This window comes from Dendropsophus ebraccatus, chromosome 2 (assembly GCF_027789765.1).
Source record: "Dendropsophus ebraccatus isolate aDenEbr1 chromosome 2, aDenEbr1.pat, whole genome shotgun sequence".
Classification (NCBI taxonomy): Eukaryota; Metazoa; Chordata; class Amphibia; order Anura; family Hylidae; genus Dendropsophus; species Dendropsophus ebraccatus.
Window position 1 is genome coordinate 10,379,391 of NC_091455.1, and position 26,775 is coordinate 10,406,165.

General features: G+C 48.2%; 1 protein-coding gene across 7 annotated transcripts in view; it reads left to right on the forward strand.

Annotated features, from left to right (window-relative positions):
• TSNARE1 (t-SNARE domain containing 1) overlaps positions 1–26,775 on the forward strand; it is a 204,077-nt gene that overhangs the window by 48,900 nt on the left and 128,402 nt on the right. For all 7 annotated transcript variants that reach the window (XM_069957022.1, XM_069957021.1, XM_069957023.1 and 4 more), the window contains exons 4-6: positions 9,663–9,740; positions 11,458–11,527; positions 25,816–25,906. In XM_069957022.1, coding sequence (XP_069813123.1) covers positions 9,663–9,740; positions 11,458–11,527; positions 25,816–25,906 — 239 coding nt within the window. The remainder of the gene's footprint in view (positions 1–9,662; positions 9,741–11,457; positions 11,528–25,815; positions 25,907–26,775) is intronic.

Below are 26,775 nucleotides of genomic sequence, written 5' to 3' on the forward strand. Positions count from 1 at the left end.
AGGAGAACAAAGTCGCTCGGCGTTCTGTGCTGTCTGTGAACGGCTTTCATATGCAGCACTTTTTAAGGCGGCAGCGTCCTAATAAGTGAACACAGCCGATGGCTAGCGACCGGGGAAGACCACAACTACCAGGGAGTCCTTACTGCCACTAGGAGGAGCTGTAGTGGTGGTCGTATTGGTTATCACCCATGGCGGGAGGGGGTTCAGCTCTTTTAAGGAAATGTGTCATCTAAATTTTCTCTTACTGATTAGAGTCAGATAATAAAACTTGTTCTTTTATTCTAATCTGTTTCCATTTTCTGGCTGTGATTCTTATTTCTTTCACTATTTGTACATTTGTTATGGGGGAGGCCATCTTGCCTGGGCTTTTCTTAACAGCATTTTAGTGACATGCTTCATGTACATAGATGCCTCATGGACATAGACTACAATAGACAGGCTCTGTCACCTTGAGATGAATGTGAGACATTACTGAGCGCGCTCTGAGACCTGTGCAGAGGTCATTCCACAGAGATCTGCCATTGTCTCCCCTATCTACTGGTGTCACATGATGCTGCAATGCTGTACAGATCACAGACACAACAGGAAGTCTCAGCTCAGTTTTAGCCCCAGTGGTGAGAATGAAAACTACAAGTTATCAGTCATTTTCTGATGAGACCTTCCCTTTAATACCCGGGGCTTTCTAGCTGCTGCAAAGCAACAACTCCTAGCATGCCTGGCAGCCTTTTGGCTCTGAGTTGTTATTTTGCAGCAGTCGGGGATAGTGATGGTCAGGACTGTACTGGAAGCCATATTTCTTCCCTTCACGCAGCTATTCCAGAAACACAAAACTAACACATAGGAATTGCCTGTAAAAGTGACCCTCCTCCCTGTCATATCAGCGCGGTTCCTGCATCACCTGACCAACCAGTGTTTACCTAAAGCAGGCGCACGACTGCGCCCCCTCTGCTCCGATACATGATGAATGGCGCTTCTGGCCTCTCACCACGTACACGTCTATCCCCTGCCCAGTGGTAACATCCCTGATGGCGTAACGGCATGACAGTCTGTGGGCTCCAAGACCGAACGCCAGGTAAATGGATTACCCCAGGCTGCTTTCTCCCTCAGATTGCACCTCTCCTGTCCTCAGTTTGGGTCTGGTATCGCAGCTCAATTTCATTGAAGTTGAATTGTAATACACCACACACATCCTGAGGACTTTTTTTTTTTTTTTTACTTTTGCAAGAAAGAAAGTGTGTTTTTATAATCCTGAATAATCCCTTTTAGGAGGTAGTTCAGCCAAAAGTATTTTCTTTCAGATCAGCTGGTGCCAGACATTGGTAATTTACTTCTATTAAAAAAAATATCCAGTCTTACAGCGGCTGATAAGTAATGGATGTCCTGTAGGTTTATTTTCTTCAGTCTGACACACTTTTCCTAGAGATGAGCTGATAGGAGTACTCCCTTAAAGGGAAAATCCGGTGAAGTTTTTTTTCCTTAAGAAACACTATCAGAATGATATATACATTTGTAAATTCAATTTAAAAATCTGCAGTCTTCCAGTACTTATCAGCTGCTGTATGTCCTGCAGGAAGTGGTGTATTCTCTCCAGTCTGACACAGTACTTTCTGCTGCCACCTCTGTCCATGTCAGAGGTGTTCAGAGCAGTAGCAAATCCCCATAGAAAGCCTCTTCTGCTCTGGACAGAGGTGGCAGCAGAGAGCACTGTGTCAGACTGGAGAGAATACATCACTTCCTGCAGGACATACAGCAGCTGATAACTAGTGGATGACTGGAGATTTTTAACTAGAAGTTTATTACTGATCTATATAATTTTCTGACACCAGGTGATTTGAACCGCTTGACCACTATTCTCCAGCATACTCCCACCCCATTCTCATTGGTAGACCAAGCGGGAGATGCATCATGCAACATAAATAATGATTGGGGTGTGATTTACAGTGTAACATTTGGTGTGTTCCCCTTGAAGGGCATAGGATGTTTTTCTTGTGCATTTTATCATCACCGCGTGTTTTATATAAGATACAGGGAATAAAATAATAAATGGCGCGACAGGTAAGGCGTTTCCCCTGACGTATAATTATGGCTCATCAGCAGCGCCATTCATCTGTCCTGTACCCGGGGAGTATGGGGCTGGTGCTCCTCGCTCCCGCGTGGCCCATCGGGCGGCCGCACTTGGCCAGTAATGGTTCTGTAAGAAGCAATGTCTAAGTATTATAAATGAGCCGCAGTCAGAGATTTATGGCGCCTAAATTTAGTGCCCCCTGCGGTGTGTTCCTGCCGAGATTTATTCTTCTTCTATCTGTTCCATAATATGTAGGGCCGCTGCCGCCGCCGCACTGAGGTGTTGGACCGGGCGCGTAGAACCGAGCATGAACGGGCGCACACAGCTCATAATAAAGAGTTATGGTAGACGCAGTGATCTGTGGCCGTCATGGCGGCTTCCCATAGGCGGAGGCTACAAGCTTCACCTCTTGGCTGGAGGACGGTGTGATGACTAGAAAATAAAAGTTATAAAAACACTAAAAAACTTCAGTCGCATCCAGAGCTGGATTCATAGTTCTGCTGTATCCCTGTTAGCTCTCTTTTGCCTTGACCGTATTCAGCTTTGGGAACCATTGAATTATGGGGGTGGGGGGGAGGGGGGTTGACGTGTCTAAACTCTTGGTAGATTCAGCTGTGCTTTTCCGCTATAGATATATCATGTTGTATACTGTACTGTCATCCAGAGCTGCATTTACAATTCTGCTTTTTGTTAAGGCTTGGACTATGGCCACCCTGTTTGTTCTGTCTGTGCACAGTATGGGGAAGGGGATGTTTGTGTCGCTGTATTGCTTTTATTTAGTGCTGTAGACGCATCCAGAGCTGCATTTACAATTCTGCTTTACTGACCTCCTCTTAGCTCTTAGCAGGAACATGTGTGAGATGCTGCCCATGGTGAGACTAACCATTCCTTCCATACTGAATGGCTTTATCTGTAACTTCTTTGTAATGCTGGTAGGGTTATTCTAAGGGCAAGGGTATATGGCGGGTATATGGTTTGTAGACGGGTGAGGGGCAGTATGATGTGTAGAGATGGGTGGGTTTTGGGGGCATGATCTGTAGAGGGATGAGGGGCGGTATGATCTGTAGAGGGGGGAGAGGTGGTATGATTTGTGGGCGGGGGGTATATGATTTGTGGAGGGGTTAGGAGCAGTATGATCTGTAGAGGAGTGATGGCGATATGAACTGTAGAGCAGTGGGGGGTATGAGCTGTAGAGGGGTGAGGGGCGGTATGATTTGTGGGGGGGTATATGATATGTGAAGGGGATATGGCCAGTATAATCTGTAGAGGGGTGATTGGCGGTATGATCTGTAGAGGGGTGATTGGCGGTATGATCTGTAGAGGGGTGAGGGGCGGTATGATCTGTAGAGGGTTGAGAGGTGGAATGATTTGTGGGGGGTATATGATTTGTGGAGGGGTTAGGGGCAGTATGATCTGTAGAGGTGCAGTATGATGTGTAGAGGGGAAAGGGGCGGTATGATCTGTGAAGTGTCTGGAACACCAGGCCCGTTGAGGGGTTCTGGATTATCGGATGTTCACTGTTAGTGTATAATGAGGGGGTCCCACACTCAGGACCCCCCATATTAGTCAGGACAGTGTAGCCGCATCCCAGAAATGTATAGCAGGGTCCCCCAAATTATGGCTCTAAGCCTGCAGAACTACAAATCTCAGCATGCCCTGACTACCGTGGTCTATCAGTGATCAGTAATTCCTGATCCGTGCAGCGTCTGAGGCAGTGACTGGACCCCGCTGCCATCCTGCAGGCACTCTGATTCACTGCGAGACGTCGGGGGATGGGGGCGGCAGGGTGGGGGGTGACATTACACGCTGCTCATACCTCACAGCTCGGGGGTGGAGGGGGGGGGGTCCCTGGTGCTGATCAACAGGAGAGAGATTACTGCTCAGGTCTTACGAGTATATTCTATATTAGTGTAACCCGTCCTGCAGAGATCTCGCCAGGCATGCTGGGAGTTGTGGTTTGGCAGCAGATCATTGTTTCCATCCCCGGATACAGTCTAGTATTCAGTAGTTATGTTGCATTGTGTCAGTGTTTTCTGCAGCTCTAGTATATTTCTGAACCAGGCAGCTCAGGATGAACAGTGCGGCTATGATTTGCTATCACCCTGTAATATGGCGCTGGGCTCCGGTAGCTCCGTGTCATATAGGCAGCGACACAGAACACCTATTGCTACCAAGGTTTTTTTTTTTTTTATATATATATATATATACATCTTGAAGCTTTCAAAGAGTGTGTTGGCGCGGCTGCCGTGCTGCGTGTGAGTGGGAAGTCGCCCTTACAGGAGCTCGTGATGCGCCACCAACTAGTCACAGGGAGGTGGGCGGCAGAGCGGGGCTCACCAGGAGACCGGGATTCTCCTTCTATTCCTTCTATGGTAATAGCTGATATATACTGTGTGTAATACCGCCCCGTATACCACCTTTATAACGTGACGCTCAGCCCCCGGGTTCACAAACAGCACCTCTGCATTTAACCCATAGAGTTTGGAGGAGTGCAGTATATGGGGGGGCGCCAGGCATGTGGAGGGGTTCTGGATTATTAGATATTCACTACTAGTATAGATGGACATGATGAGGTGGTCCCACACTCAGGACCCCCCATATTAGTCACAGCAGGGTAGCTGCATCCCAAAAATGTATAACTGTGTCCCCCAAATTATGGCTCTTAAATCTGCAAAACTACAACTCCCAGCATGCCCTGACTACCTTGGTCAATCAGTATTCAGTAATTCTTGGTCTTCTGGGTTTCTGTATGATGATGGCGGCTCTGGGGCTGATAACAGAGGACAATACCCTGTGAGGTCACAGCAGATCCCGCACCTCCCCTCTCTGAGCTCATCTCATCCTGCTGGTTACTAAGAGCACTGGATGAGGAGATCCACAGACAGTAATCCCAATATACTGCCCCGCTGTGCGGTCTCCATATACCACACTGTGAGGTGGTGGTGGGGGGGGGTGAGGCACAGTCCCTGTATACCGCACTGTGAGGAGCTGGGGATTAGGTACAGTCCCTGTATACCGCACTGTGAGGAGCTGGGGATTAGGTACAGTCCCTGTATACCGTACTGTGAGGAGGGAGGGGGGATGAGGTACAGACCCTGTATACCGCACTGTGAGGAGCTGGGGATTAGGTACAGTCCCTGTATACCGCACTGTGAGGAGCTGGGGATTAGGTACAGTCCCTGTATACCGCACTGTGAGGAGCTGGGGATTAGGTACAGTCCCTGTATACCGCACTGTGAGGAGCTGGGGATTAGGTACAGTCCCTGTATACCGCACTGTGGGGGGGGGGGGATTAGGTACAGTCCCTGTATACCGCACTGTGGGGGGGGGGGAGGATGAGGTACAGTCCCTGTATACCGCACTGTGGGGGGGGGGGGATGAGGTACAGTCCCTGTATACCGCACTGTGGGGGGATGAGGTACAGTCCCTGTATACCGCACTGTGGGGGGGGGGGGATGAGGTACAGTCCCTGTATACCGCACTGTGGGGGGGGGGGGGATGAGGTACAGTCCCTGTATACCGCACTGTGGGGGGGGGGGGGGGGATGAGGTACAGTCCCTGTATACCGCACTGTGGGGGGGGGGGGATGAGGTACAGTCCCTGTATACCGCACTGTGGGGGGGGGGATGAGGTACAGTCCCTGTATACCGCACTGTGAGGAGCTGGGGATTAGGTACAGTCCCTGTATACCGCACTGTGAGGAGCTGGGGATTAGGTACAGTCCCTGTATACGGCACTGTGAGGAGCTGGGGATTAGGTACAGTCCCTGTATACCGCACTGTGAGGAGCTGGGGATTAGGTACAGTCCCTGTATACCGCATTGTGGGGGGGGGGGATGAGGTACAGTCCCTGTATACCGCACTGTGAGGAGCTGGGGATTAGGTACAGTCCCTGTATACCGCACTGTGAGGAGCTGGGGATTAGGTATAGTCCCTGTATACCGCACTGTGAGGAGCTGGGGATTAGGTACAGTCCCTGTATACCGCACTGTGAGGAGCTGGGGATTAGGTACAGTCCCTGTATACCGCACTGTGAGGAGCTGGGGATTAGGTACAGTCCCTGTATACCGCACTGTGAGGAGCTGGGGATTAGGTACAGTCCCTGTATACCGCACTGTGCGGAGCTGGGGATTAGGTACAGTCCCTGTATACCGCACTGTGCGGAGCTGGGGATTAGGTACAGTCCCTGTATACCGCACTGTGAGGAGCTGGGGATTAGGTACCTAATACAATAATACAACTGGTGTATAAATCTTTACTCCTCCCATAATACATGGCAGCAGAGACTGTGGGGGGGGGGATTAGGTACAGTCCCTGTATACCGCACTGTGGGGGGGAGGATGAGGTACAGTCCCTGTATACCGCACTGTGGGGGGGGAGGATGAGGTACAGTCCCTGTATACCGCACTGTGGGGGGATGAGGTACAGTCCCTGTATACCGCACTGTGGGGGGGGGGGGGGGGGGGATGAGGTACAGTCCCTGTATACCGCACTGTGGGGGGGGGGGGGGGATGAGGTACAGTCCCTGTATACCGCACTGTGAGGAGCTGGGGATTAGGTACAGTCCCTGTATACCGCACTGTGGGGGGGGGGGGCGATTAGGTACAGTCCCTGTATACCGCACTGTGGGGGGGGATGAGGTACAGTCCCTGTATACCGCACTATGGGGGGGGGGGGGGATGAGGTACAGTCCCTGTATACCGCACTGTGGGGGGGGGATGAGGTACAGTCCCTGTATACCGCACTGTGAGGAGCTGGGGATTAGGTACAGTCCCTGTATACCGCACTGTGGGGGGGGGGGGATTAGGTACAGTCCCTGTATACCGCACTGTGAGGAGCTGGGGATTAGGTACAGTCCCTGTATACCGCACTGTGAGGAGCTGGGGATTAGGTACAGTCCCTGTATACCGCACTGTGCGGAGCTGGGGATTAGGTACAGTCCCTGTATACCGCACTGTGAGGAGCTGGGGATTAGGTACAGTCCCTGTATACCGCACTGTGAGGAGCTGGGGATTAGGTACCTAATACAATAATACAACTGGTGTATAAATCTTTACTCCTCCCATAATACATGGCAGCAGAGACTGTGGGGGGGGGGGGGGATTAGGTACAGTCCCTGTATACCGCACTGTGGGGGGGAGGATGAGGTACAGTCCCTGTATACCGCACTGTGGGGGGGGGGGATGAGGTACAGTCCCTGTATACCGCACTGTGGGGGGATGAGGTACAGTCCCTGTATACCGCACTGTGGGGGGGGGGGGATGAGGTACAGTCCCTGTATACCGCACTGTGGGGGGGGGGGGATGAGGTACAGTCCCTGTATACCGCACTGTGAGAAGCTGGGGATTAGGTACAGTCCCTGTATACCGCACTGTGAGGAGCTGGGGATTAGGTACAGTCCCTGTATACCGCACTGTGAGGAGCTGGGGATTAGGTACAGTCCCTGTATACCGCACTGTGGGGGGGGGATTAGGTACAGTCCCTGTATACCGCACTGTGGGGGGGGGGATTAGGTACAGTCCCTGTATACCGCACTGTGAGGAGCTGGGGATTATGTACAGTCCCTGTATACCGCACTGTGAGGAGCTGGGGATTAGGTACAGACCCTGTATACCGCACTGTGAGGAGCTGGGGATTAGGTACAGTCCCTGTATACCGCACTGTGAGGAGCTGGGGATTAGGTACAGTCCCTGTATACCGCACTGTGGGGGGGGGGAATTAGGTACAGTCCCTGTATACCGCACTGTGGGGGGGGGGATGAGGTACAGTCCCTGTATACCGCACTGTGGGGGGGGATGAGGTACAGTCCCTGTATACCGCACTGTGGGGGGGGGGGATGAGGTACAGTCCCTGTATACCGCACTGTGAGGAGCTGGGGATTAGGTACAGTCCCTGTATACCGCACTGTGGGGGGGGGGGGGGGGGATTAGGTACAGTCCCTGTATACCGCACTGTGAGGAGCTGGGGATAAGGTACAGTCCCTGTATACCGCACTGTGGGGGGGGGGATTAGGTACAGTCCCTGTATACCGCACTGTGAGGAGCTGGGGATTATGTACAGTCCCTGTATACCGCACTGTGAGGAGCTGGGGATTAGGTACAGACCCTGTATACCGCACTGTGAGGAGCTGGGGATTAGGTACAGTCCCTGTATACCGCACTGTGAGGAGCTGGGGATTAGGTACAGTCCCTGTATACCGCACTGTGGGGGGGGGGAATTAGGTACAGTCCCTGTATACCGCACTGTGGGGGGGGGATGAGGTACAGTCCCTGTATACCGCACTGTGGGGGGGGGGGGGATGAGGTACAGTCCCTGTATACCGCACTGTGGGGGGGGGGATGAGGTACAGTCCCTGTATACCGCACTGTGAGGAGCTGGGGATTAGGTACAGTCCCTGTATACCGCACTGTGGGGGGGGGGGGGATTAGGTACAGTCCCTGTATACCGCACTGTGAGGAGCTGGGGATAAGGTACAGTCCCTGTATACCGCACTGTGAGGAGCTGGGGATTAGGTACAGTCCCTGTATACCGCACTGTGCGGAGCTGGGGATTAGGTACAGTCCCTGTATACCGCACTGTGAGGAGCTGGGGATTAGGTACAGTCCCTGTATACCGCACTGTGGGGGGGGGGGGGGGATGAGGTACAGTCCCTGTATACCGCACTGTGAGGAGCTGGGGATTAGGTACAGACCCTAGATACCGCACTGTGAGGAGCTGGGGATTAGGTACAGTCCCTGTATACCGCACTGTGAGGAGCTGGGGATTAGGTACAGACCCTAGATACCGCACTGTGAGGAGCTGGGGATTAGGTACAGTCCCTGTATACCGCACTGTGAGGAGCTGGGGATTAGGTACAGTCCCTGTATACCGCACTGTGAGGAGCTGGGGATTAGGTACCTAATACAATAATACAACTGGTGTATAAATCTTTACTCCTCCCATAATACATGGCAGCAGAGACTGAAGCAACAGCTAAACTCCTAATGCAACATGACAAGTGTATGAAAGGTGTGTGTGTATATATAATATATATATATATATATATATATATATATATATATATATATATATACATATATATATCCCACATTACATGGCAGCAGAGACTGAAGCGGCAGGAAAGCTGTTACGGCAGTATGACTGGTAAATGGAAGTTCACATCTCCCACAATACCTTACAGCAGAGATTGTATCTGCAGAGAAACTCTTGGTGCAGCACAAGTGGTGTTTCATGTCTCCCACAATGCATTGCAGCCAAAACTGATCCAGCAGGAAGCTTAGAAGACAAGCCAGCCAGGCATAGGTATCTTCACATCTCCCACAATGCAGGACAGCAAAAGCACCAGAGCTGCAGACTATACACAGGAGTCCAGGGAGCTCTCCATGGTGCTGAGCTCACATACTGGGACTAACACCCTGCACAGTCCTCACTAGTAGAACATACACTCCCGTAAAGTGACCTTAACCTGATCACATGACGACAGCAGGGTTCCCCCCTGGTATGAGACGCCCTGTATCCCCCATTTTTGATATGAGACCCCTTGTATTCCCCCCTTACTTCTAGACCTCTGTAATACTTCTCTTCTTTCCTTTTGACAGCCACCCAGATTGATCCCAATGAGCTTGAAGAGCTGTTCCAGATCACTTCTGGGGATGTCTTTAGAATAAACTCTAACGGTGGGTATCACACTGTCCTTGCACCCAGCGCTGCAGTCAGGGGGTCCTCACACTGTCCTCACACCCAGCGCTGCAGTCAGGGGGTCCTCACACTGTCCTCACACCCAGCGCTGCAGTCAGGGGGTCCTCACAGACTCTGCACCCAGCGCTGCAGTCAGGGGGTCCTCACCTACTCTACCCAGCGCTGCAGTCAGGGGGTGCTCACCTACTCTGCACCCAGTGCTGCAGTCAGGGGGTCCTCACCTACTCTGCACCCAGTGCTGCAGTCAGGGGGTCCTCACCTACTCTGCACCCAGTGCTGCAGTCAGGGGGTCCTCACACTGTCCTCACACCCAGTGCTGCAGTCAGGGGGTCCTCACACTGTCCTCACACCCAGCGCTGCAGTCAGGGGGTCCTCACCTACTCTGCACCCAGCGCTGCAGTCACAGGGGTCCCCGCAGAGTCCGCACCCAGCGCTGCAGTCAGGGGGTCCTCACCTACCCTGCACCCAGCGCTGCAGTCAGGGGGTCCTCAGTGTCCGCCCCAACGCTGCTGTCAGGGGGTCCTCACACTGTCCTCACACCCAGCGCTGCAGTCAGGGGATCCTCACACTGTCCTCACACCCAACGCTGCAGTCAGGGGGTCCTCACACTGTCCTCACACCCAGCGCTGCAGTCAGGGGGTCCTCACACTGTCTTCACACCCAGCGCTGCAGTCAGGGGGTCCTCACACTGTCCTCACACCCAGCGCTGCAGTCAGGGGGTCCTCACACTGTCCTCACACCCAGCGCTGCAGTCAGGGGGTCCTCACACTGTCCTCACACCCAGCGCTGCAGTCAGGGGGTCCCCGCAGAGTCCGCACCCAGTGCTGCAGTCAGAGGGTCCTCGCCTACTCTGCACCCAGCGCTGCAGTCAGGGGGTCCTTGCCTACTCTGCACCCAGCGCTGCAGTCAGGGGGTCCTCAGTGTCCGCCCCAACGCTGCTGTCAGTGGGGCCTCAGAGTCTGCATTTGGGGTCCTCACAGTGTCCGCATCCTGTGCCACAGTCAAGGGGTCCCCACAGTGTGTGCACCCAATGCTGCTGTCAGGGAGTTCTCGCAGAGTCCACAGTCAGGGGGTCCTCACAAAGTCCACACCAAATGCTGCAGTTGAGGGTCCTCACTGGGTCCCCAGTCGGAGAACCCAATGGGTGGGTGCAGGTAGGATCACAGCTGTCTTGCGTCACAGTGTAGCCTCATCAGCCAGTGTTATGTACAGCTTTATGCTAGGACACTCCAGATGAGATGTAGCAGAGCTGAGGAGGTCTTGTTACTGGTTTAGAATTGCTTCATTATCATAGTTCTGGGTTGGAGAGAGCTTCAATAACAGACACTTTCTTATATTCTAAAATTGGGGAATCCTATGACAACACTTCATGTTTCTCTTCCGGTTCATGGTTATTAAAGAGCGTCACACCTGACTCCATCAACCAATCCCATCTTATTTCTTACTGGCTTCTGATTGGTTACCTTCTACCCCAGTGCTTAGAAGCAGGAAGTGTTGTCATAGGGACAAAAAGAGTATTCTAATTTTACTGGGACCTAGAGAGCATTTGTTCATATTAGTGTATCTCTAAAGGAGTGTTGTTAGATCTTTGGGTATGTCCTCCCTGCAGTCCCCTCTATGTGCAGTATAGTGCCAGGCCCCTGCTGTGATATTTCCCTCTAGTATTTGGTTTATTCTTGTCTCTCTTGTTGACAGTACAGTCTCTGGAGAGAAACCTGCGCTCCTTGGGGACTCCTAGTGATACACAAGAGCTCAGAGACCGCCTGTAAGTTACAGCTGTTTTACAATGTGTTTACCAGATCTATCACGCCACCGATTGCTGGGAAATATGGCAACATAGTCAAAAATATATATAAATAAATAATAAATCTATACGGTGTGTGTATATAAATAATATATAATTTTTTTCTCTACCAAATATACGTATAACTTATACCTATCACTGATAGTATATGTACTGTGTGTGTGTATATGTATGTTTGTGTGTGTGTGTGTGTGTGTGTGTATGTATATGTATATATATATCTAATAATATATAATTTTTTTTTTTTTTCCTATAACTTAGAGGTTAGCGAATTTACATTAATAGTGGAACGAAGCGTCTCAGTTAGCTCGGCAAACAGCTAGTCATACGGCTGCATTCGAAGTCCATGCTGCTCGGCTCCATAAATTCTCTAATCTCTAGAATATATAGAAGAATATAAATAAGCATATATATTCATAAAAAAAAAAAAAAAAGTCTTAAGCCTGAGACGAGCTCTAAATCAACGGTCATGTCCCCCGCTATCTCTGAGATGCTGCTGCTCTCTGTGCTGTACAATGTGCAGACTTCAGCAGGTAGCACCCCGTATCTCAGCTCTTCACCCCCCCCGTATCTCAGGTACCCCCCCCCCCCACACGCAGGATTGTTTGTCCCATTGAGCAGGTAGCACCCCGTATCTCAGCTTCTCACCCCCCAGGCAGGATTGTTTGTCCCATTGAGCAGGTAGCACCCCGTATCTCAGCTTTTCACCCCCCAGGCAGGATTGTTTGTCCCATTGAGCAGGTAGCACCCCGTATCTCAGCTTCTCACCCCCCAGGCAGGATTGTTTGTCCCATTGAGCAGGTAGCGCCCCGTATCTCAGCTTCTCACCCCCCAGGCAGGATTGTTTGTCCCATTGAGCAGGTAGCACCCCGTATCTCAGCTTCTCACCCCCCAGGCAGGATTGTTTGTCCCATTGAGCAGGTAGCACCCCGTATCTCAGCTTCTCACCCCCCAGGCAGGATTGTTTGTCCCATTGAGCAGGTAGCACCCCGTATCTCAGCTTCTCACCCCCGGGCAAGAATGTTCGTCCTGTTAAGCAGGTGGGGGACTGTGACATCATTGATCAGCAGATCCTCTCTCACCATGTCAGGAAGGCTGTGAACACGTTCTGGCGGTCACAGACACCTCATCATACACCTGCTGATACACGTGGTGCCCCAGAGCGTTACACAACACCCTCACATGGCTGCTCGGAGCTGTAGAGGAGCTGCCACTCTCCTGGCAGGACTGGTTTTCTGTGTAGTAGTAATGGTGGGCCATCCCTCAGACCTGTATGAATGGATTATTGACCACTGTTACCGTCTCCATTGATAAACAGCTATGTCCCTATACCGTCCTATAGTGCCTGGTCATCTCTGAAACAGGAAGGCCTCATTGTCACTTTATACATACGTTTCCAGGAGGAGCAAGGGAGGAGCGGCACAATAGTTTATAAGACAGAATGCACCAAGAAGAAAAGAGATTTACTAAATCAGGTCTCAGAAGGCTGGGCAGGGCCACTGCAGAACCAAAGCACAGTGACCCCACCAGCAGAATAGTGAGTGCAGCTCTGCAGTATGATGCGGGATGTAACTCAGGATCAGTAATGTATATACACAGTGATCCCACCAGCAGAATAGTGAGTGCAGCTCTGGAGTATAATATATGATAAGTAATGACCTTATTATTTGTATAGAGTAATTCTATGTTCTGTGAGGCAGAGATGCTCTTTGGAGGGTTAATCCAGACTATAATCAGTCGGTCCTGATTCTCATGAGGAAGATGCTATGTGGGTGGGAGGTTAGTCTGAAGCCCCTGCAGCCCCCGCTCCTCTTACTCTGTCCTGCAGTAAAACAGTTCATAAAGTAAAGTCCTGATGTAGATGTTTTACTGGGAACACAAAAACCCCATAAAAAGTAAATATTCAAATCTAGTAATCTCTTTACTCTCAGAGCGGCGCTTTCATGTCCGGATTAGAGAGCAGCAGGAATAAATGGCGAGAGCGCAGCGCGAGTTAAGCTCACGGCTGTACGCTGTGCATTCAAGGTATTACTTTGAAGGGATTAGCACATTAGCATGACTCTAAACGACGTGTCAAAGTGTTTATGGAAATCGTCTCTTCTCCCCCCGACGCTTCCTCAAAGCCGTATAAGAAATATACATGAGACGCCATGAAAGGCCTCCCCTCGATTAAACAAACTGACACTTAAAAGCGGCGTCTATGCTCTGCCTGGCCGTGATCTCTTCATTAAATCACCATTAGTTAAACGCTTCCAACCTTTGACTCAATCCATCAGAGTGCGGAGAACAGCGAAATCCCCAACCGGGAGGCGCGATCAGGAGCCGAGCAACTATAGGAGACTGAGAATACCACCGCCACCCTGTATAATAGCTGCTATATCCTTATACATAGGAGCACTATTATAGCAGTTATATTCCTGTATATAGGAGCAGTATTATAGTAGTTATATTCCTGTATATAGGAGCAGTATTATAGTAGTTATATTCCTGTATATAGGAGCAGTATTATAGTAGTTATATTCCTGTATATAGGAGCAGTATTATAGTAGTTATATTCCTGTATATAGGGGCAGTATTATAGTAGTTATATTCCTGTATATAGGAGCAGTATTATAGTATTTATATTCCTGTATATAGGAGCAGTATTATAGTAGTTATACACGAACTGGAGAGAGTGGAACGGCTGCACATCCCATCTATGGCTGATACTAATGCCGCTAGGCCTATATTAAAAATCAACACCAGAGTGTCTGTATATGAATTGATCAAGCCATATTGCCCCGTGTACCACCGCGCAGGTCCTCTGGTCCACACGGGTCCCTACGCTAACTCCACACCGTGTCGGTCAGCGACCGCCAACCCCGCAAAGCGTGCACATGCAGGGAAGGGAGGCCATGGAACGGCCCTGCAACCCCAATGTCACAGGACCAGACCCAAAAAGCCCCACCAAAACCCAGCCAGCACCACCGGCGGGGAAGGCTGCCCCCAAACGACACAAGTATGGATATGGTATTACACTTACCATTGCTGGTAAGTGTAATACCATATAGTAGTTATATTCTTGTATATAGGAGCAGTACTGTAGTAGTTATATTGTTGTATATAGGGGGCAGGATTATAGTAGTTTTATATTCTTGTATATAGATGGCATTATTATTTAGTGTTTTGAGGCTCCTATTATAGAGCTGAATAAGTTTTAGGATCCTAGTTTGTAGTCCTCCTCCTCCTCCTCCTCCTCCTCCTATGAAGCTGTGGTTACTTCTCTGAGTCCTGGTGATAATTCCTCAGGTGTTTCTGTACTTTAATGTCTCTTCCTCAGGTTAGTTGTAGCTGTATATGGCGGTAATCTCATGTCGCTCACGCTCAGTGTAGATAATACAGATATATTTGTTTTCCGGTCTTCCCGTTATGTGAGATGAGGACAGATCTGTTTCCATAGTTACTGGCATCCATCATTATCATATAAATGTTAATCCCCCAATTCTCTTGTATAATGCACTGGCTCTATCCTTTCCTCCATCCGGAGTCTCAGCACAGATCACTGATGATATGACGTCTCCTGCTCCACAACAAACAGATCCAAAAGATTTTCTGTTCTTCTATCCGGAGGCTGCGACTCTCCTGGGATCTGTTCTGGACATTGAGCTGTAGTTTTGCCAGCAGTGTATCTATCTAGTATCTACAGTCCTATACATTACACAGGACAGATTCCTCTCCCCTCTCAGACATTTGGCTGATAGTCACTCACCTCATTACATTGGGAGCTATTCAGACAATCTAACTTGATTTTTTGGGGGTGCAGATGGGTAGTAATCGATGATAATGTGGGTTCTGGTCCCAGCCTTGAAGCCTTGATAATGTAGTTAGTTGCCGATGTGACATATATAGGATTTTAGGGGCTTCCTTTCCCCATATTTTGGCGCACGCCAGTCCTCCCTTTTTTACACACATCTGCCCAAGCACAAAATGGTTGTTTTTCCACAACTAACTGTTCATTATATCAAAAAGGAAAGGATAAAGTATGTTACTGCATTGCTGTATCTGTAACAGAAGCACAGACTCTTAAAGTAACATGTTATCCTACCTAAATTATAAACCTTGAATGGATTGTTCACCAAAAATAAAATTCTTTCAAATCAACTGGTGCCAGAGATTTGTAATTTACTTCCATGGAAGGGAAAGGGATTTTTGATGTTTTCTTCCTTTTCTATTTACTATGCATCACATGTACGTGTTTATCTGACCTGTAATGAACACTGGACGGTTTTTCACTTGAAGAACATGGCAATGCTATACTCTATAGCTAAAAATTAAGACAAATTTAAAGGGGTAGTGCGGTGTTCAATATTTATTCACTAAATAACACACCGCTTTGTAATGTGTGTTATTTAAGTGAATGGCCCCCTTCCCAGTGTCTCCCCCCCCCCCCCCCCACACCAGTGAAAGCACTGCTGACTCCGGCCTCATCTTCGGGAGGCTGGCCGGACCGCTCCAGCCGTCCCTCATGCCTGTTCCCCTCTGCTGCGTTATCAGCTGCTCAGACGCGATTGGCTAAGCATAACTATGGCGGCCGGGTCGACAGCGAATACGTAAGTATACCGCACCAAACTTCCGAGGTGGAGGGAACACTGGAAAGGGGGCCATTCACTTAAATAACACACATTACAAAGTTGTATAACTTTGTAAGGTGTGTCATTTAGTGAATTAATATTAAACGCTCCACTACCCCTTTAATAAAAATATATTACAAAAAAACTCCAGTCTTTCAGTACTTATCAGTTGCTCTATGTTCTGCAGAAAGTGGTATATTCTCTCCAGTGTGACACAGTGCTCTCTGCTGCCACCTCTGTCCATGTCAGGAACTGTCCAGAGCAGCAGCAAATCCCCATAGAAAACCTCTCCTGCTCTGGACAGTTCCTGACATGGACAGAGGTGGCAGCAGAGAGCACTGTGTCAGACTGGAAAGATAGCACTACTTCCTGCAGCACATACAGCAGCTGATAAGTACTGGACGGGATGAAATTATTATTTTTTTTAATTTAATGTAAATTACTCCTCTCTGGTACCAGTTAATTTGAAAGAAAAAAAGTTTTAGTGAACAACCCCTTTAAGAATACAGCCCTTCCTGCAAAACATACAGCAATTAAAAGTTATGCCACTTGGGGTATGTTTATAGTGTAAAAAAAAAAAGTTATTTTATATATATATATATATATATATATATATATATATATATATATATATATATATATATATATAATATTTTTTTTTTTTTTTTTTTTTTTTTTTGCTTAAGCGCAGGAAAAAGTGCAGTTTTTGTGCCAAAAAATAAATTGCAGGAAGACTGAGCTTAAACCTTTTATATTGGGTGTAATTTTGCCACTTTGTGCTGACGCTGGTCTACTTGTGTGATATCTGATAAAAAGGCACACTCCTTGTATCTATGTATATATTTATATGTGTGTGTGTAATATATATATAATGTGTGTGTGTGTGTGATATAGATATATATATATAGTGTGTTTGTGCGCGGGCGTAATTCTGTATGAGAATCATAAGACCCCCATCTGCCCACGCGGTGCTGATTGTGCTGCAGATACGAGGACAAATATACAAATATTTTAAGGAGAAGGAGTCCGGAGGGTTCAGTCCCACAAGTTGATTGTGGATTTTCACCTTTTACATTTGGGGGAAATTCTGCACTAAATATCCATTGCAGGTGATTCTTTTCCCTGCAGCGTTTGGCTGCGATTTTGCACTTTGAATCCAGCGATCTCGCCGCTCCTGACTGCAGGTCACCAAGGAACGTCTCCCATCTTGTAAGGGCTCCCATGCCTTTCCTCCTACATTGTGTAGGAATTATGTTGTTATGGTTACTCTATAGAATGTATGAAGAGCGATGACAGTCCTATTATTAAAATAGTCCTATTAAAAGCTCCTGTGGTCAGGATGGGGCGAGGTGGCGGGGGATGAGGCGAGGTGCCATCCATTCGTCGGGCTAAGGGTACTGTTACAAGGGCTGCATCGCCATTGTTACCGATGTCCTTGCAGCCCTTGCTTAAACTCTATACCTTACCTATCGATGCTGCAGGGCATGTATCATTCCGGTAATAGGGCCCTAAGAATACACCACTCCCAGGGTCCAGGGAACACTGGTCTATGAAGACCTAGGCTGTCAGGGCATGATGGGAGTTGTAGTTTTGCCGCAGGTGGAGGTGTACGGGTTAGGTTTAGTAACAGGGATTGAGAACATGTTGTTCATTGACTGTTTCAGGTCAGGTGACTTGTGGCCGTCTAAGGGTATGCTCACACAGAGTAAAAGAGGCGGATCTCTCCGCCTGTCTCATTGTGTTATAGTATCTGTATGGCAGAGTGCGCGCTCCTCCGCTGCCGACGCTCTCCGATCTCTAATCAGATGTCTGTTCTGAGAGCAGAAGCGCCTCTCACCTCTGTCCTCTATTTGCTATCGCTTTATCAGGTGGGGAAAGGTGGACTGTATAACCAACTTCTATATGATCAGTGACACACTATCCCCCTCGTGTAGTAAAGGGGTGCGGCGGCGGTGGTCACACACAGCATCCCTGGGCAGGAAGAAGTGGAGGGGTCCAGCAGCGTTTTTGGTCACACAGTGTCCCCAGGCAGAAAGTAGTGGAGGGATGCGGCACTGGTTACACAGTGTCCCCAGGCAGAAAGTAGTGGAGGGATGCGGCACTGGTCACACAGTGTCCCCGGGTAGAAAGTAATGGAGGGGTGTGGCGGTGTAAAGTATTAAAGGGGTTATCCAGCTCTACAAAAACATGGCCACTTTCTTCCAGAGACAGCACCACTCTTGTCTCCAGTTAAGGTGCGGTTAGCAATTAAGCTCTTTTCACTTCAATGGAACCAAGTTGAAAACCCCACCCAAACTGGAGACAAGAGTGGTGCTGTCTCTGGAAGAAAGTGGCCATATATTTGTAGCACTGGATAACCCCTTAAAACCAAGTGGCGTCCAATGAGTAGAGCCGGCAGGTTGGCTGCCAGAGAGGTGGCATTGTAAGTTACAGCTTCATCGCTGATACAACTTGATGCAAACGTTACATAAAATGATTAATGTTGAGCCGTCGCTGCACCTCTTACTCGCAAAATTAGAAATAAATCCATTTTCTGGTAAATCTATTCAAAAGCCAACGGAGCAGAAAAGCATGTGCTTACACTGCAATCCTCCGGCCAAAGAGCTTGTGGTCTCCCCCCTGCCCCTTATCTCGCCTCCCCTCCTTATCTCTACAATACACTAATCAAATGGCTTGCAAATGCTTCGCAGCACTGCTGCAAATCCTCTCCATCCCCTGTGAGCCTCCAGCGGCTGCAGAGCAGATACCGAGCTCCCGGACAATGAGCGTGGCTCGTGGGAGGGGGGGAAGAATGGCCGCCGTGTGAATGAAGCGCTGAATGGCCTATAAAGGAGATTAACTGTTGCTACTTTGGAGGGAACATCTGTGGCCAATGTTCAGGCTTCTTGTCCTTTGCGGCTTGGCAGGGGTCTCCGGTTATGGCCGATGGCTGAAGGCTCTAGGTTTGCACTTTATTGTAGGTTGCTCCCTTGTAATGGCGCCTGCAGTTTTCTAAGTAACAAATTTATTTTAAAAAAATGAGAATAGACCTGAGACTATAGGCCCCCCAGTAATCCTCCAGTGCAATGTCTTCCCTTATCCTGTCCACATAGACTGCACTGGTAATGGATGATAGATAGCAGCCGTATGTGGAGTAGTTCACCTCTGGAAGAGAACTTGCTCTCTGGTGCCGCCTACTGGGTGTAGCTTCCAAATCAGTGGTTGACCCCAATAAGCGTAAATGTTATGCCAGGGAGTAAAGTGCTTAAAGGGGTTGTTCACCCCAAAAAATTTAAGTAATTAAAATTAACTGGTGCCAGAGATTTGTAATATACTTCTATTAAATAAAAAATCTCCCGTCTTCCAGTACTTATCAGCTGCTGTATATCCTGCAGGAAGTGGTGTATTCTTTCCAGTCTGACACAGTGCTCTCTGCTGCCACCTTTGTCCATGTCAGGAACTGTCCAGAGCAGGAGAGGTTTTCTATGGGGATTTGCTGCTCCTGTGCACAGTTCCTGACATGGACAGAGGTGGCAGCAGAGAGCACTGTCAGACTGGAGAGAATACACCACTTACTGCAGGAGATTTTTAAGTAGAAGTAAATTACAAAATAATATAAGTTTCTGACACTAGTTGATTTGGAAGAGCAAAAAATCACCAGACTATCCCTTTAAGTGTGTATACATATATTAGGGCACCTGCTGATATTGTAGAATGAGAGTGTTGCACCCTTGCCTGTAGCCATTGTACGCTGGGCTGTGGGGCTCTGACCTGTAGTGATATCACACTGATCTCTTTCTCAATGTACCTGGGGTTACATCTCTGTTCTAGGATAACCCATGGCTTGTAGCCTCTATGACCTTGACCCCATCAGGATCCGCTGGGAGTTGTAGTTTGCCGCAGTTGGGGATCACTCCGTAACACCGTATATTACTGTGAAATCACTTCACAGAAGAGTTTTTAAAACTTTCTCCTACAACTTGTGCGGTGACCCAGACTGTAGCTCCCGTGGTGCAGCAGCTTTATGTAAATTCCGCATTGTATAATCAGCCGGTGCAGTGCTCTGTGGGAGGATGCTCTTCGGCACGGCACGGAGAGGTTCCCGCTCGCCCCGGTGAAGCGGAGGGGCCTGTAAATATTGAGCGGGCAGGGATTAATACGATTACATAAGTCATGGCTGGTCATCTTCCGCTACTTAGCGCCGGCAGCCATCTCCTCCACTACAACGCCTTCCACAATTAAGTGGCAGAGCCGAGGAGGGGAAGCCACCCGGGGTGCGCCCATAATTACCGTAATGAAGTGTCGCTCGCCTCTTGTTTATTAAATGAAGGGAAGTTTTGCTGAACAAAGTGCGATTCCTCCTTATTTGTTTTTAATGAGCGCTCTCCGGTGGAGCGTGCCCTAAGCTGCATTTTGGGGATCATACAGGCGAGCGCTATTGCATAATAACATTTTACTGCCTCTAATATCTACAGCCGAGAAGACGGGGGATTTAATAAGTCACGTGACCCGCCTCCTCCTGAGATATATACATACATTCATATTACATCTGCATTACAGCAGGAATGGGGAACCTTCAGCCTCCAGCTGTTGCAGAACTACAGCTCCCATCATGCCTGGACAGCCGATGCTGCAGCTATCCAACATGATGGGGATTGCAGCAGCTGGAGGTCTGTAGGTTCCCCATCCCTGCTTTACATAGTACAAAAAAGGCTTATACTCCAGTCACACCCAGAGCTGCACAGAGAATAGTACTGGCAGCTGCTGGGATCAGTCAGCCTTGCGCTGATGGACACATCCACTGTAGGCCTATACCACCACTCTGGTAGACAGTCATACTGAGCATCACAGCTATTGTTTGAAGGTATAATTGTCAGAAGTAGTTAAAGGGGTACTTTTTTTTTTCAAGTCTACTGAATTCAAGTTATACAGATTTGTACTTTACTTCTATTTAACAAATCTTTGGTCTTCCAGTACTTGTCAGTTGCTGTGCGTCCTGCATGAAGTGGCGTATCCAGTCTGCCACCTCTGTCCATGTCAGGAACTGCCCAGAGCAGCAGCAAATAAAGCCTCATAGAAAAAGTCTCCTGCTCTGGACAGTACCTGACATGGACAGAGGTGGCAGCAGAGAGCACTGTGTCAGACTGGAGGGAATACACCACTTCCTGCAGGACATACAGCAGCTGATAAGTCGAGATTTTTAAATAGAAGTAATTTACAAACTTTCTGACACCAGTCGGTTTTGAAAGATTTTTTTTTTTTTTTTTTTTTTAATACCGGTGTACCCCTTTAAGTTCCCTTTCTCTCTTTTCCCTCTGCAGACTGAGGTGTGAGCTCTTCAGCTTCTCCTGCTGTGTAAGTGTATGTATGGTTCTCTGTAGGTTACATGCAGTAATTACAGTCTCACCTTCCGGCTCATGCTTTTATAATTACACCCGCCGTTCCATGTTATGATTTTTCGAGCGTGGACCGTCGTGTTACCTAACAGCGTCGCTGGCGGCCCGGGCTGGAGAGTTTGCGATCTCTGTGGGCAGCCGCAGCACATTCTGTACTCTCTGGATGGAAGCACTGAAGGCTCCTAGCACGAGGCCTGATCACCGCCGGCCGAGCCGGTTTATTTATTACAGTGCGGGAGCTGTTTCCACGCAGTGTATTAGTAATCAGAAGCCGTGCAGCCATATAACACACGTTTTCTAAGCAAACTAGGGGGAAAATGTGAGTTATTACAAGTCATAGAAGATGATCCATACTGGGCTGCTCTACTCTGCATCATCATTGGCTGAGGTCTCCTTATCTGCTCCAGTCACCACCAGAGCTGCATTCACTATTCTGCTGGTTTCCTGTTGGCTCTCAGGTTGCAGGACCTCGCATCTCTATCCTGTTGCAGCTGCTTTAGTGTCTGCTGTGGAGATGTGATGTTGTATGAACATAGTTTGATACCTTTAGACTTACTCTTCTCACCCCCCAGTCACATCCAGAGCCCCTTTACCAGTGTGCAGTGTTTCCTGTGAGCTCTCAGGTCCTCACAGTTTCGTTGTGCTCGGTCAGCGGTCGTCCAGGCCTCCTCTACATCGATGCGTTACCTGAGAACAACAAGATGCACATTAAAGTAACTTATTTTATGCTGCGGTTACTGCATAAGCTGCGTTCATTCATGTGCTGGTGTCCTGATGGCTCTTGGGATGCAAGACATCTCAAATCTGGTGTGAGAAAGTTGTATAGATTTGTAGTTTAATTCTATATAAAAATCTCCAGTCTTCCAATACTTATCAGCTGCTGTATGTCCTGCAGGAAGTGGTGTATTCTTTCCAGTCTGACACAGTGCTCTCTGCTGCCACCTCTGTCCATGTCAGGAACTGTCCAGAGCAGGAGAGGTTTTCTATGGGGATTTGCTGCTACTCTGGAAAGTTCCTGACATGGCCAGAAGTGGCAGCAGAGAGCACTGTGTCACACTGGAGAGAATACGCCACTTCCTGCAGGACATACAGCAGCTGATAAGTACTGAAAGACTGGAGATTTTAATTTTTTTTTCTTTTTTTTTAGTAAGAGTAATTTAAAAATCTATATAACTTTCTGATGCTGGTTGATTTGAAAGCATGTCTTTCTCCTGAGTACCCCTTTAAGTTCTTTCTTGTGATATAATAAATATAGGTTTATTGTATAAATCTTGTTCCAGTCGCCTCCAGAGCTGCGTCTCCTAATCTCTTCCTCGCCATACTAAGCATCCTGTGCTGCAGTGGCTTATGGGAGATGTAGTTTAATGTCAGCATAATGTTCCATCTATAATTCTCCTGATCTTCTATCATCTCACAATCCCCTCTGTCCCCCGCACCAATGTAAATCATCTGTTATGAAAGGATTAGTGTTACATGAACGTTGTGTTACACCTGTAAGTCTCCTCATCCCTCGGAGCTGGATTCACCAATTTGCTGATATTCAGTTATCCCTTCTGTTCCCATTGGCTGTGCACAGTATCACCGACAGATTGTGGGCGATGTAATATAGTATCCAGATAGTGGCCGTACACCTCCAATAACTGAGTGTTTGGCCGTCCCTTGTCTCTCCCTAGTACCCCGTACACAATAACGTCACTGTGTTTTTTTTTGGGGGGGGAGGGGTAATGGTCTCCTATAAACGGGTTGAGCTCTGATTTTTTTTTTTTTTCCCCCTCCCACTTGACCCCTATTCCCTGTGACATCGACTGTCAGTGGGTGGTCGGGAAAGCCCCATACATCTTAAGACCCTACTACACAGAACGATTATCTGCCGATAATCATTCCTTGTAATAGAAGGCAACAATCAGCTGACGTGAACGGTGTCGGTGGATCGTTGCAGTCGTTTGTCTTTCAACATTATTAAAAGACGAACGACTCATACAGCAGCGATCTGCTGCTGTCGCTCCATGGAATAGGAGGCAGCAGACCGCCACTATCCGCTATGGGCTGCCCGGACGATCCAGCAATCACCCGGGCAGCTCCCCGCAGCCCCTCCTGTACTCACCCGATCACTGCTGCCGCATGTAATAGCAGAGGCAGTGAGTGGGGAACAAGGACTACGCTCCCCATTTTCGCCCTGTGTAATAGGGGCTTCATACTGCCAGGGAGTGTCAGGTACGGTCAACAACAGAATAAGTTATCAGGATCTCATCTGTCCCCCATTGTAAACCCTCTATTATGGAAGGCTCAGTGTTACATGATCGTTGTATTCCATCAGTACGGCTGATCTTATTCTCCCGGTCTCAGCCTGAGCTGCATTCACCAATATATGGATTTCTCGTCGTTTCTGCAGAAAATTGAGAACAGCCCCTTAGAACCTCCGAGCCTAAACGGTATTGTCTGCCTGAATCAGTATACGTCACCTTGTTGTAGAGAGAATGCAGACATTGGGGGGGAGCTAGACCCACACAGGTGGTATGCTAAAGTGTTTATGGGACAAAGAAATGACACCTGGACTGTAGCCATACCCGCTAAATAACCAATAAAAGAACATTACCTTGTTGTAGCGTAAATCACTGAACATTTATTTATTTTAACGATGTGACAAAATGGCTAGAAAATATGGAGACCAGAACCATGTTAACCAATCCTACTTTCCTGATCACCTATATACCCTTTACCAGGGATGAGGAACCTTCGGCCCTCCAGCTGTGGCAAAACTACAATTCCCATCATGCCTGGACGGCCTTTATTTCCTACCCCTGCCCTAAACTATCCTACTTTATCACCTAAAGCTGCTTCTATGTGTAAGAAAACTGTTCCCAGAGGGACCTTCCCAGCAATAATCATTGAGGCTTCTTGTATACATCCACCTTACCCGAATCTAATGATTGACTATGAGGTTGCTGCCACACTGTTACCTCTCAGGATCTCCCCTGTGCCTGTGTAGATCATCGCCTGTTGTTCTGGATTATGGAAGGCTTAGCGTTACGTGAATATTTTATCACATCTGTGAGCCTACTAATCTTACTTTTCCATTTACACCCGGAGCTGCGTTCACCATATTCACTGACTTTCTGTCAACGCTCAGGATCTAGGAAAGCTTTTCGCCCCCCCCCCCCCCCCCCTCCAGATGCCAATGTAGATCACCTCCTACTACAGGGGGGTCATACTCAGGTCCTCCAGCTTCTGCATAACTGCAACTCCCATCATGCCTGGAGAGCTAAAGCTTTGGCTCTCAAGGCATGATGGGAATTGTAGTTTTGCAACAGCTGGGGAGCCTCGGTGTGACACCTGTGTTCTACAGTCAGGTATTATGGAGGTTGTAGTGATACATGGATATTACATCTACAAGTCCAATAATCTTTTCCAGCCGCATTTACCAGTTTGCTGATTTCCTGTAAACTCTCAGGATCTCAGAATGATATATTGTGGCAGATGTAGTGTTACAAAATATAAACTTGTATATTATACGTCCCACCAGTTTGCTTCTTTCTGGTTAGCGCTCATGACCCAACGTTCTCTACATTTTGCCCTCAGTACCGGTACAGAGTGTCCTCTCCTATGGTGTGTATACCTATGTCCTATGGTGTGTATACCTATGTCCTATGGTGTGTATACCTCTGTCCTATGGTGTGTACCTCTGTCCTATGGTGCGTGTATACCTCTGTCCTATGGTGCGTGTATACCTCTGTCCTATGGTGCGTGTATACCTCTGTCCTATGGTGCGTGTATACCTCTGTCCTATGGTGCGTGTATACCTCTGTCCTATGGTGCGTGTATACCTCTGTCCTATGGTGCGTGTATACCTCTGTCCTATGGTGTGTATACCTCTGTCCTATGGTGTGTATACCTCTGTCCTATGGTGTGTATACCTATGTCCTATGGTGTGTATACCTCTGTCCTATGGTGTGTATACCTCTGTCCTATGGTGTGTATACCTCTGTCCTATGGTGTGTATACCTCTGTCCTATGGTGCGTGTATACCTCTGTCCTATGGTGCGTGTATACCTTTGTCTTATGGTGGCAGCCAGCAGAGTCTTGAATGAAGCTCTGGAGGATAGGACCTCATGTAATCTATAATTGTATAACCTGTAGATTTAATAACCTTACAATCAACTGTTAGAAGTTTTTTCATTAAAATTGTAAACTATTTTCGGGGGATGTCTTTGTAATCAGCATATTTTTCTAGTATTATTAGAAGTTTTTCTTCTTTTCTCTTTAGGCATTTCACACAGCAGGAAACCAATAACACCATAACCTCCAGCACCAAAGCAGTTCTCCAGCTCTCCGAGATTGTCAAAGGCTCCACCCGGGTGAGTGTCTCCTCCTCATGTGGTTGCCAGATTAGATTATAGCGCAATTTATGTTGTTCTCATCTGTAGCTTGTAATGTGCGGATGTCAATATAGCGTCCCCAATCATTTATTAAAGGGGAACTATTAGCAGGTAGGAAGGATCTTACCTGTTCCTAGGCCCATATTGTGCACGGGATGGTGAGGAGGACGGTATGTATCTTAAGGCCCTATTCCACCAACAGATCTGACGACAGATTATCTGCCGAAGATTTGAAGCCAAACCCAGGAACAGAATATAATCAGAGAACCGGTCATAAAGGAAAGACTGGATTTCTCCTCTTTCAAATCCACTCCTGGGTTTGGCTTCAAATCTTTGGCAGATAATCTGTCGTCAGATCTGTTGGTGGAATAGGGCCTTTACCTGCCTGCGCTGTTAGCAGTGTAATGTTAGCATGGAACATGTGGTAAGGGCGAGGTAGTGCTCCTAACAGTGCTCCAGATTGAGGGTTACACTGCTAACAGTGCCAAGGAGGAAGGAAAGAGACATACCGTCATCCTCCCCGCCCTGAGCTCTATAGGGGCTGTCAGCAGGTTAGATTAGTCTAAACTACTAATAGTTCCTCTTTAAATGTCACTCATTGCCCAATGTGACTAATCATTGTATCACGCTCATTTATCTAGAACCGTTTAGGAAGCTGATTAAACCTTCGTCTCGACTTTAGTTTTCTAACCCATGCTTCTCAGCAGTTGCAAAACTACAACTCCCAGCATGCCCTGCCAGCTCCACCCTCCCTGTAGCTCTTTTCCTCAGCCTACGGTTGTCAGGGGATGCTGGGAGTTGTAGTTTTGCAGTAACTAAAGAGGCCTGGGTTGGGGGACGTTGCCCTA